At 55.1% G+C, this 11825-nt stretch overlaps 4 protein-coding genes across 4 annotated transcripts; 2 read left to right on the top strand and 2 right to left on the bottom strand.

Annotated features, from left to right (window-relative positions):
* Window positions 1–1176: 1176 nt before the first annotated feature.
* J4E93_010226 (uncharacterized protein) lies at window positions 1177–4903 on the bottom strand (the record flags this gene model as incomplete). The annotated part of the gene is made up of 3 exons (XM_049348111.1): window positions 1177–1511; window positions 2139–3439; window positions 4410–4903. 3 exons carry the CDS (start codon window positions 4901–4903, stop codon window positions 1177–1179), a joined length of 2130 nt encoding a protein of 709 aa, XP_049194844.1.
* Window positions 4904–5921: 1018 nt separating this feature from the next.
* J4E93_010225 (uncharacterized protein) lies at window positions 5922–6632 on the bottom strand (the record flags this gene model as incomplete). Its single annotated transcript, XM_049348110.1, has 1 exon — window positions 5922–6632. The coding sequence occupies one exon, from the start codon at window positions 6630–6632 to the stop codon at window positions 5922–5924; it is 711 nt and encodes a 236-aa protein (XP_049194843.1).
* Window positions 6633–7446: 814 nt separating this feature from the next.
* Window positions 7447–8191, top strand: J4E93_010224 (uncharacterized protein; the record flags this gene model as incomplete). The annotated part of the gene is made up of 2 exons (XM_049348109.1): window positions 7447–7524; window positions 7592–8191. The coding sequence occupies 2 exons, from the start codon at window positions 7447–7449 to the stop codon at window positions 8189–8191; spliced, it is 678 nt and encodes a 225-aa protein (XP_049194842.1).
* A 750-nt stretch (window positions 8192–8941) lies between these two features.
* J4E93_010223 (uncharacterized protein) lies at window positions 8942–9979 on the top strand (the record flags this gene model as incomplete). The annotated part of the gene is made up of 1 exon (XM_049348108.1): window positions 8942–9979. The coding sequence occupies one exon, from the start codon at window positions 8942–8944 to the stop codon at window positions 9977–9979; it is 1038 nt and encodes a 345-aa protein (XP_049194841.1).
* Window positions 9980–11825: the final 1846 nt, after the last annotated feature.

Genomic DNA, 11825 nt, shown 5'->3' with positions numbered 1-11825 from the left:
AGGTTGGTTTTCCTGGAAGGATGCCAGGTTGCTTTCAAACACTTCAGTCGGCTCATATGTAGAAGTCGAAGTGTTGTAAGGGCTCGCTGAGTGCTTGAGAATTACTGGAGGTTTGTACCGATGCCGCGCGCCTTGAAGCGTACGTATTATCGGTGATCTCGGAACTGAACTGCATATTGTGCTACGAACCCTGCATACTCGCCAAGCCAGCATTCTTCGGCGGTGTGGACGTTTCGTTACCGTCGCACCTCGAAGGGCTCTTTGGACAAGCAGACGTGGAACGGGGACGCGGATTGCTTTGCGAGTAGCGGTCAATGTGAACGCTGCTGTTCATGAGGAGTGACACCAACCACTTGGCATAGTCTCATATATCCTAGGCAGTATAGCATCTTACCAGTTGAGGCCAATGGTAATGTGACGGTGAATCGTTGAGTTGCTGCAGCGTGCGTGCTCGAGCCCAGACTCACGCCGCCAACGTATCGAGACCACCGAAGGCCCCATTCCCAGTCATTCGATGCTTCGCTATGTCAGCTATGATCACGATGAGGCGGTTGCTGCAGGTCATTTCGGGACAGCCGTCTCTTCGGCGACCCAGCTGTGAGGGTCGAAGCGCGTGGCGGACAGGTGGTCCGGGTAGGTCAACCATGTTGGATCCAGTATGACGGGAAAGCAACATCACATTGCGGGTACAAGAGCCAAAAAATGGGATCTCATAGGTCGCAGTGGGCGCGCCACCACGCTGGGTTCGGTGCAACCGGGTACAGCAGGGGAACGGGCCGTAAGATCGAGACTCGTGTGAAGACGACGTGGAAAAGAGCTACCGTGCTGTGTAAAGTCCGTCGAATGAGGAGCGCGTGGATGCTGGCTGCATCAATGAAGATCATCAACGTCCTTTCACAACCCCGTCTGCGGCTCCGGTGTGAGCCAAGGTCAGCATAGTTGCTGTAAAATTTGGTGACTCTGAGACATCACACCTTCTCGCGTGGTGCAAGCCCAATACTTGAGATCGGCGAGACTGGTAGGATATTCACACACTCGGGGTCGATTGCGGAGACACCGGGAACGCCGGAACGCGATCGGTGGATGGGATGCGAAAGTGGCAGGCGCGGAGACATTTACTTCATTGGTGTTCGCTGCCCATAATGACATCTGGCGTCTGGTGTGTCTCTATCCTCATTAGCCTTCCTGGGCGTGCGCATCATCTCTAGCTTTCGTCCATCCATCTTTCGTTGCCTCCACCGTCAGCTCCCTTCCAGCGACACTCTCTCTGGCCAGCTTTCTTGCCTTAATGTCTGCGGTCATCCGACTCATCCTCGCGCGTATCTCGTCCATTCTGACCGCCATGTGATGCGTGTTCGGGCTGGGATCCCGATCGTGATCGACGCCAACGGCGAGCTTGTCGCGCATGGGTCGTGGTGTAGGTACGCGGGCCGTGTTCGCGTCATGCGCGGTCTGCGGATCAGCCTTGGCGAGTCGAAGGAAATCGCTATGGTTCGTGCCATTGGCTTTCACTGGAAGCTTGCTGTTTGTATAGATCGACGGGCAGGTACTTCGCCGAGTAGCAACTACGTCGTTCCGCGATAGAGATTGAGCTGAGTCGGAGCGTAGGTGGGCGGGCAACGGGGAGGAAGCTCTGGGTATCAGTCTTTTGATGGACTTGGGTGGGATGGGCGGAGCGTGTTCGAGATCAGATGAAGGGCCTCTGTGCTCGTCGTTTGGGGTTCTCTGGAGTTGTACCCGAGTCGCCCGGAGACCGTAGGTTGCAGAAGCTGGACGGTACGACTGAGATGCTGACGCGACTCTGGATGCAGTCATGCTGTTGCTGGCTGTCGGTTGGCACCATCCCATGCTTGCTTTCGTCGGCCGGGCATAGCTGGGCGCATTCGTGGTACACGCAGTCGACCTCAAAGTGGCTGTCGCAGGCTGGGCATGGCTAGGGGCGCTCGCTACAGCCGGAGTAGGCTGGCTTTCGTATTTCACCGAGGCTTCTGGGGGTGATGGCCTTGATGTTTGTGCGGGAGGCGTAAGCGATTGGCACAACTGTGGGTATCGCGATGTTGGTTGCGAGGCCCTTGGGCTTGCTTGCGGGCTGGTCGAACCACATCGCGGTCGCGACAGTGTGATGAAAAGACGCTTACTCAGTGAAACCGAGGTGCGGCGGTGTCTGGACAGGGCGCTAGGCAGCACCGTGTTAGTCATGCTGGCAGGAGCAGCTGGTCCATCTAGAGTCGCGACTTCCTCCTCAGCACCGATGTACTTCCTCATTACAAACTCTACCTGAGCAGCAACATCGTCAAAGTCCAGCGCTTCGAGCACGTCGAGCCCTTTAATATTTTCGTTCAAGGCTGCGCACCACTCATGGCTGATCGCGTTCTGAGATTGGGCTATCATCTTTTTGCGAGCCATGATGTCCGACCAGTCCTCATAGGACTGAAGGCCTTTCTTCATGTCTGCGCAAGCTTTCACGACATACTCCTTGCTTACAAGGGCCCATGGTTCTAGCAACCCAAGCACAGCGACGTTCGCTGCGTTGTTGGTGAGCTTACGCCAGATGACTAGCAGCCTTTGTAGGTCGCATCCGACGGTCAGCAAGTTATTGCTAGCTATCTCAAGTACGTCTCGTATGTCGCCGCACATGTTGTCAATGGTGCTGGAGTCCACAAGAAGAGCGAAGTGAAATCGTTCGATGCTGTCGATGAGCTCGTGATAGGGATCAACTGATAAATCAGAACCCGAGGGCGACTCGATGGCGGTAGAGACCTCCGAGACCCGGGGGCTTGTGGAAGCCGGGATCCAGTCAGGTGTGGGACTTCGCGCATGTGTATGGCGAGGACACAGTGTCAGTGGGCTTCCGAAGTGGGTGGTGGTCACGGTCGTTGAGGAGGAGACGATGTCGGCTGTGGAAGAGGCTGATTCGATCGCAAGGTACTGCTGTCCATGCGCATACTGTACTGGTACCGGTACACTTCCGGGATCCTCAATCGCAGCCGCATCGTTATCGCGAATAGAACCCTCCGGCATGTCATCGGAATGGAAAGCCACAGGGGCAGAGATAAGCAGCTGTGTTCTCACCCCCGTAGAAAGGTCGTTGCTCCCATTGCGCATCAACGCAGTCCCAGTAGCCTCAGTATCCTTTGCTCGATTGCCGCTTTTGTGGACACGCTCCCAGAGACCCTTCGCCGCACGCTTGGCCCAAGATTCCTTGACATCGTGACCGTCCTGACCTTTGCGCGACGCGATGTCAGCATCACTGCCCTTCCAAGTCTTGCCAGCCGGAACTAACTTACCTCCCGCGACTGTATTCGCACGTCTGCGCCATCTCCGCAGGCCGCTATTCTCTGCGGCCTCAGGATCCATTCGGCGGGTAACGAAAGCGCTGAAGGCACCCATTTTGTCGTCGGCGAACTGGGTATCGGAAAGAGAGGGGACACGCTTGTTGCTGAGATGTAGGACTAATTGCTAGAAGCGGCTTCTCGTATGGGGTGGTGTTTAGGTGTCAGTACGTAGATGGGATGTGGTGTGAAGCTGTCAGTCGCGCAATATTGCGGGTTGCGTGCATACGAGACCCTCGCCATTGTGGCTCTCGTTACCAAACAGTTCAGTGTGGAGAGGCATGGCACAGCGACTTATTGGCTCTGGTCGCTGGTCGCTGGTCGATTTTACGTATGCTACAAGGGTCCATGAAGCCCTTTCGTGGACAGCGCGATGGTAAATATACCGGTCATCAGGAGGTCTGTCGGCCTTGAGATATTCATTCGAGCGTCTGCCCTGCGCATGTCAGTCTGTCGCAACATGCAGTATGGCACTGCGCAGCTGCAAGCTGCAGGCGCTGACAAGCTGCTCCGAGCGACATGGCGCAGCCTGCATTCGGTACCAAAGTATGCACATCATGGAACGCGACCGCCTGGCCAACAAAACGGGTGGTCATTATCGATTCTTTTATTGTCGCATGCTATCCGAGCCCCTACAAAGCAACCAGTGTAACTCCTAAACGCTCAAACATGTATCCCCATATAACGCTGCCCCGTTGTTCGCGGTCGGCGCCGGCTGCGGGGCGGGTTCGTGACGGTCGTGGAACGAGGGGGAATGCAACATCCATCAAGCACTATTCGCTGTTAAGTTCAGTTACTACGTGTCTCGCCAGGACGCTGGCGAAGAAGAAACAACGAGGGGGGAGGAGAGGGGGGAGGAGAGGAGGGGTGGTGGTCGAGGCCTGGACTGCACGGCGAGCGCAAACGATGTCATTCGAAGGAAGAGGGCAACGATAGTTGTGTTATTGGCTGCGTGATGCCAATTAGCACTCGTCCATGCTCATCTTCCAGAGACACTTCGTCACTTTCGCTCGCTCGCTCGTACAGTCATGTATAGGCTCGATGTAAGCGAAAGGGCGAAGGCAGGGGTCGACTTACTACAAGCTCAAAGTCAAATCGCCGCGGATACTCGCTTTGAGTTCAATCTCAATCTCCAGATTCGCCTCGAGCGTCAGCTTCAGTCCGTCCTGGTCCTTGAGCTCGCTGCCCTTTTGCTGCGGCTCCATGCGGTAGGGCTGGTTGGGGTCGGTGCCGCGCATGGGGATTTCGCCTCGCATGGCGCGGGCGTATGTGACGGGCCCGTCCATGGATGTGCTGTCCGGGCCGATACGCTCGAACATTCCCATCTTCTGGAGATCGCCGTTTGCGTCGGCTTCCTCGAGGGCTTCTAGCGACGTCGTGTGCATGTATTTGCCGTTCTTCTTGTCTTCTTCGATGCGGTTGCGGCGGGCGCGGCGCGACGAGGAGCGCGACCGGGCGGATTGTAAGCCCGCCTCGCGCTTGTCCTGCTTGGCCTTGTTCACAGCCTTCTCCTGCTGCATCGTCGACCGCTCGTGCGGCTGGTTCTCATAGTCGGAGTCCTTGTCGGCCATGTCGTCGGGTATCCTTGCTATCATGCAAGGCCTCGGGCGGTTAGAGGAGGCAGTTGTAGATGGGGATTGTCTGCGTGAGGGAGGTGAAGGATTGCGCAGAGGTGTCGAGGTAACGGCGATGGATGCGAGCAAGATGTGAAGTCAGCAAGGTCGAGCAGCAAGCGGAGCTACTACACGCCTACGCACGCCACGACTGGTACGGATAGCTCCACTCCAAAAACAAGATTACTCGCAACGGCCTGGTCCTCTGTAGCCCCCAAAGCAAGGACGCCGCCGCCGCAAGCTTGCACCCCTGTCTTTTCATCCGTCGTACCGTCTCACCGTTTCAGGCTCGCTACGGATGACGTCAGGCCCACATCGAGCGACACCAGCCATTGCTGTCCCAATCGGGTTGACAGCCGCTGCGTGACGTATGTCAAGACGATGCATCTGCGCGCGTCTTTGCAAGTCGCCCGACATTTGCACACATGCTGACGACGCGCGCAGCGATGGCGAAGCATAACCAGTCTCGCGCCCACGCGAGTGGCTAGTCCGCCCGCCGATCGCTTAACGCGGACCGTTGATCTCGCGGGCAACGGCTGTGCAACACTCGATCCTGGGCATAATAGTCGTCAAGTTTAGACTCAGGCTCGGAACGCTTGCTTTATGCTCAGTGAGTTGACGTCGCATGCGCTCTCGGTTACTGGGGTATTATTACAGGGCCTGGTAATAGCACGCCTAGTAGAGACATCCCCTGACGCTGCGATGATCATGACGAAGTTGGATGCGATTACAGAATCACCAACACCATCAGTATGCCAGCGCGATGATTCAGCAAAGAGTGATGGTGCAAGTTGTTCATTGTGTCGTATTATACTGCAATACGTATCGTAACACTACATGCAAAACTCCAAACCAAACGCCATTATGATCTCCCAATATAACAATCGATGCGTTTCGTGCATTCATCCTCGGCCATCATCTAGTTACTGCGCAGAGTTAGCATTTGGCTTCGGTGATAAGTGGCTGCAGACTTGACTTACAGCAATCCAAGCGTGAGATCACCGTGGATCTTGGCCTTCAACTGGATCTCAATGTCGAGGTTGAGTTCCAGGCGCAGCCTCAGCTGCTCACCTCCGTCCTTTCCACCCTCTTCTTCACCGCCGCCGCCGCCAGTGAGACCTCCGAGAGCCTTGCCAGCGGTGTCTCCAACTTGGTTGACGGCGTTACCGGCAGTGTTTTGAACCATCTCGCCGGCTCCACCGACTGCATCGCCTCCGGGGACGTTCTCAGTGATGTCGTCTAGCGGACCTCCACCCTTGCCGCCCTTCTTTTGGCGCTGGCGGTTGCGACGGCCTCCAGATTGGGACACGTCGGATCGTGCATCAGACTCAGCACCGGAGTCTGCGCCTCGTCGGCCACGGCCACGCGACTGGCGGCGTCTCGATTGCGACTTAGACTTTTCTTGTTGGGGTTCGTCGGATTCGTTGTCGGCGTCGCCGCCGTTGGTTTGCTTCTTGGATTCTGCGTCCTCTTGCTCAGCTTTCCCTTCGCCATCGCTTTCGGGGGCAGGAGTGGCGTCAGGAGTGGGCTGCTGTTGAGGCTTCTTTCCGCCCAGCTTCTTCGGCGTCTTCCTTTCGGTTTTCTTACTCGATGATTCCGCACTGCCCTTTGCGCCTACCGAGGCGTTGGCATCCGCGTTTCCCTCTCCGGAGACAGACTGCTTGGTCTCTTCAACTGTGTCCGCCATGGTGCTGTTTGGGTGGTTCTTGTGTGGGTGGGAAGTAGTTAGACGGGTGATGCGTGACGAGCTGAAGGTGCTTCGGAAATTGTTGCGAGTCCAGAGCCGCGGCGCAATTCGTTAATAAGAGAAAAGCGGCCTGGGAGCAGGAACCGGTTTGAAGCTTCAAGGTACCTGCTACCCCTGCCGCACTCGAGCCACCCGTCATGCAGTCTGACGCACCATGTGGCACCCACATCCACCCCACCGCCAGCGTCCCAAAACTTGACCCCATCCCTGCGCGCTGCCAACCTGATTATTTTAGATCTGAAATTGTGCTTGCGACAGTCTAGCTGTTCCGCTCAACCCGATGCGTTGCGAGCTCGTGTGCCTCTGGTCTCGCTTACTCGTCATTGGCGCGCGCACCAAGCCCAGCAGCGATGCATCGAGCAACGCGTCAGCTGAATGCGCTTGACATCAACGCTTTGGGACATGCTGTGGCACGGGCGAGGCCTCGATCAGTGGTCTGGCGCAACGTTTACCCACAGGGTGCGGGAGACCGTTTAGTGCTGGCGTGGAAATGGGAACGCGTCTTCATAGCGTGCACAATAGATCTGAGGTAGCGCAGCGTCGAAAGAATCCCGCGATAAATTCGATATCATGAGCGTTGTGCTAACGATCGTTGGGAAGACGCAATCGCGGGGCGCACCAGATCTTCCCCGATGGCCGGCCCGAATTGCGCCGGTCTGGCGGGTATCGTGACGACGGCAATTCCCTACGTACCTCCTTCAGAGCTCAACAAGAGCAACCAGTCAATTGGACACCAAACTACTGCTAGTCCAGCATGACATCCCCAGAAGCTGCAGATGCAGCCGCAAAGCAGCGGATTATCAAGCACATGAATGCAGACCACCACGACTCCGTACGCGCCACCCATTTCACGCACCATTGATATCGAATTCGAGTCCCAGTCCTAATCTTGACCGTAGATACGCCGATATGCCGAAGCGTACGCTTCCAAGTCCATGATGCAGAGTCGCTCCGCGCAGATGGTCGACATTGATCTGAACCAGATGGTCTTGAGCTGTGGTGGGCAACAAGCTGTGATCGCCTTCGACCCACCGATGAAGGCCATGCGCGAGGCTCGCGAGCGGCTTGTTCAAATGGACAAAGACGCTCTCCAGACCCTGGGCCGAAGCGACATCGCCATCACCAAGTTCGTTCCTGCGTACATGCGTCCTGCTCATCTGTGGAACTTTACGCAATGTGTGCTTGCCCTGCTCTTACTACCGCGGCCGGCAAACTGGCAGCCTGGATCGCTTCTCTACGAGACGGTGTTGTATCTTGTGCCAGGCTTCGCGAGCTTCGTCGCTCGAATTGGCTTCACGGTTTGGGCCATCATGGTACCTATCCACATGGTTGAAGCGATCATCATGGCGAGAAAGCTTGCGAAACACGGATGCACGTTTCTTGATGCGGTATGGTGGAAGTGGGTGGGCACGTGTTTCGTTGAAGGGTTCACGTCGTTCTTCAGGCTGAATGCGCTGATCGTGGAGAAGAAGAAAGAGAAGGATGCGAAGAAGCATTAAGGACTACAGAGGTTTTAATTCGAAGGCATCCTTCGTGGTGTGGTATCCTCAATCCCATGAGACTTTCTCTGACGGCGACGCGCCCATATACGATACCGGTCAGGACTTCTTCTTGGCATCCGATCGAGCACTGCGAACGTAAGCTACGGTATATGCTTGCAATGCCAACTCGATGAATTCAGGGTTACGTTCGCAGAGAACGTTCTTCACACAGTCTACCTTATACATGTCTCTATGTTATCAGCCAGATACGCTTCCGTTGCTAAAAGTTCATCGCATGTGATGCGTTTCGACATGATATTCGCCTCATTCGCTTTCCTGATACCAGCTGTCTCACGAAATCTATATTCGCATTCCCGTCGAGGTATTCGACTTCCCATTCTGATTAGGGGTAGGGATGCTGGTGGCAGGGAAGTAGTTTTTGTTGGCAACGACGTCGGTATTGTGTGGATCTTGTTGCATGGTAGACTCATATTTGACATCTTGCGCACAGCTGATTGGTGCCGAGTTCTGCTCATGAACGGTACCGTCGAGCTACAGTCATGTTTCATGGTTGCTACATTGGTCAGCATCGAGCAAGTTGGAACGGCTCAACCACAGAAACGAAACAGCAAATTTTTAGATCGCGATAAAACTCGCGTCCTCTTTTATGCCGTTCTTGCCGACACACTTAACATTTTATGATCAAACTGAGCTGATACAGACACCTGGCAACACGGCGCACGTAAAACCTTGCGCGATACCGCCGCGATGCCTCCAAAGCGAAGGAGCAAAGCAGACACGACTGCAAAGCCTGCGAAGAGAGTTAAGGCAGGCGGCGCCACCACACGCACACATCCTCTGAATAAGCCGGCCGGCGACGAGACACCCGCCGACAGAAACGTCAAGAAGAGAAAGCCTGAACGACGACCCTATCAAAGCCCACGACCATCCACAGCTACGATGAATGCTACAGCGTCCTCTCCATTCATGGCCCTCCCAACCGAACTACGCTGCCAAATCTACAACTACCTTTCGGCCATCGTTTACGATCCCGTATTCCCCGAGCCCTGCATCTGCAGCTGGGAAGTATGTCGGATGCCAACCGCACTGCTTCTACTCAACAAGACCATACACGAAGAAGTGAAGCAGCCCGCCGCACAAAAGCCGTTACAGAAGATCAACGACGAGCTTGCACCCAAGATCATTCTCGGCCCGACGCGCGCTGAGATAGACCCTGTGTATGTCGCACTCTCGGATACCTTCCATCTTGCCGGCAAGCAACTCCGCACGTACCTAGATGGGCCCCAAAAGCACAGTACCGCGGTCAAATACGTTAGCCTGAAGATCGCATCGTGGTACAACGACACGTATGTACGGCAGCAAGTACCAGACGGCAATATGAGGGCTTCCAGTGCGCAGACCAAGTGCAAAACCAAGCACTTGCACAAGTTTGTGAAACAGACTTTGAGAAGAATGGCGCTCAGGAAGACGTGCGAGATTCGAATTCGACTCCTGAGCCACCCACTGGGACCGCTACACAAGCGAAAATTTAAGCTCGGTGATCCATGGTGTGACCACACGGAGTACGAAAGATTGGCTGCGAAAGACAAAATGCGGCGAGCGCTGAGTGTCGGGATGAAGCGCGAACTCAGGATCGTGTACCCATCACAACACGCACATGTCAACCACAAAGCTATTCTGAATATGATGTCGAACAACTTTCAATCGCAGGGGATGAACATCGAGTACACGGTGGCGCGCGCCAGGGATCGGGGCTTGTTTGAAATGGCCAAGTCACTCTGTTAAGTGCTTTGTCGAAGGGCATATAGCTGTACCCACTCTCATCACTCTCCACGGCAGCACGAGGATATTCCGTAGTTCCGACATATTGGACAAGCCCGGCAATGTACCCTAGAATTACACATCGTGCAGAACTCTTCTGATCCTGTGCCAATACCTACGTGATGGTTTCAACCGGGAGATATGCATAGGACCAATCGAGTTTCTTGCTGTTAGTTGGGATCCTTGATACGCGAACGCGATGGCGGGCATGGCTGCTGTACTTGATGTTCGCGTCGAGATTGCAACGATGTCAAGACCGCAAGCTCCCGCTCGGGAATGCGCAATATGACATGAGCTGCCGACCATTGCAGTTCACGTTGCTTACGCAACAATGTGAAGATGGGGAGCACAACCTTCATGGATAGCGATAAGGCCGACGTGGGCAGCAGTGAGCCAACGGGCGCGGTTCCAGACTCTATGTAGAGATCACAGTGCCATCTTCCACTGTTTGCTATACCCAGATAGCATCGTAGGAGACCAAACAACGTCTCCACACACATATTGTCCAGTTGTATTGCGACGTTGTCGTCCGATCGCGCACCGCGGTGCATGTTCGATCGCGCGTTCTGGAGAAGTTCGCGGAGGTATACAGGAGTGTATTGCGCCGAGGCTAAAGGGTTCGCCATGGTCTAAGTGACATCAGTATCTGGGTGCAGTTTACATTGCGCACACCCTTGTAATCGTATTCGCGTCTATGCCGTCGTCAATGTGTGCCAATAGATGCGCTAAAGCGTAATCGGAAGGCGGCGGTTGGTGTTGATCGATGAGGCCACGGTAGTTGAGAGGGCACGCGGATGCGCATCGGCGATGGCAGCGACTCAGACATGTGATATGGTGAATGCTGTCCCTACGTTCGCGATACCTCGGCTCCAAGACACTCGGCCAAGAGTCTGAAGCGTAGAACCTATGTTTCTTTGGGAACCAGCGGGTAGGGCGGATATGGAGTCGAGCGCTGAGTTCGTTCGGGTTGAACCATGGCTAAGTGCCCAAGACCTGGAAGCAACGTGTCTTGCGAATGTGTCTTGAGCAGCGCACCAGGCATCTCTCAGATCTTTGGTCTTGGGATGTCCGATGGATGGAGGATTCGGCTTTGCCGGCCATCACGGTATGTTATAGAGGCAATTAAGGAACGTTGCGGAGACCATGGCGACTAGTAGTGGACGGTGGAGTATCATGCCCCGTAGTACAGTCCCTGGGGTCAGTGCGGGTATGAGGGGTGTTGCAGGATGACCGCGGTCGCTGACTTCGGATTCGTATATTGTTTCTTCGTCGGCGGGGAACGGTCTAGTCAGCAGAAGGAGGCCCATGGACAAGTCGCGATGTCCGATGTACGTAGGTGGTGCAGTCGTTGGGTCGTTGGTGCTCAGGTCGGCGTTGCCGCTATCGATAATGGCAGCGTTTCAAGGAGCAGCTAGCCGTTCCCATCCACGCTATGACGTCGGTGCTCACGCCTCGCCACCGTGTTGGCGCCTGTCGAACCTTATTCATGTCCTATTCTGTATCACCCACGACCACACTCTTCTTCCTCTTGCTACTCTTTCTACCCGTCATCGTTAACATCTTGTTGCGAACCCTCGACTGTACTTCATGTCCTTCTTGAGCATCTCTCCTGATCGCACTCACTGAAGCTCTACTAGATCTTTACATGTTTTTGAGAGTACAGAGCGGCGCGCGACGGCTCATTCGACCTTGCGCACGGATATAGTACTCCGATGGTGTACTGCTAATGCTCTTACTTTCACGACCCTTTTCTACAAACCCTCTTCAGCCTACGATCTGTCGCACAACATCGATTTCCACAGATCGTGAA

Source organism: Alternaria ventricosa (assembly GCF_023758065.1).
Source record: "Alternaria ventricosa strain BMP 2768 chromosome Unknown scaffold_27, whole genome shotgun sequence".
NCBI classification, from domain to species: domain Eukaryota; kingdom Fungi; phylum Ascomycota; class Dothideomycetes; order Pleosporales; family Pleosporaceae; genus Alternaria; species Alternaria ventricosa.
Note: the sequence above shows the minus strand (reverse complement) of the source record. Positions and strands in the feature narration are given on the sequence as shown.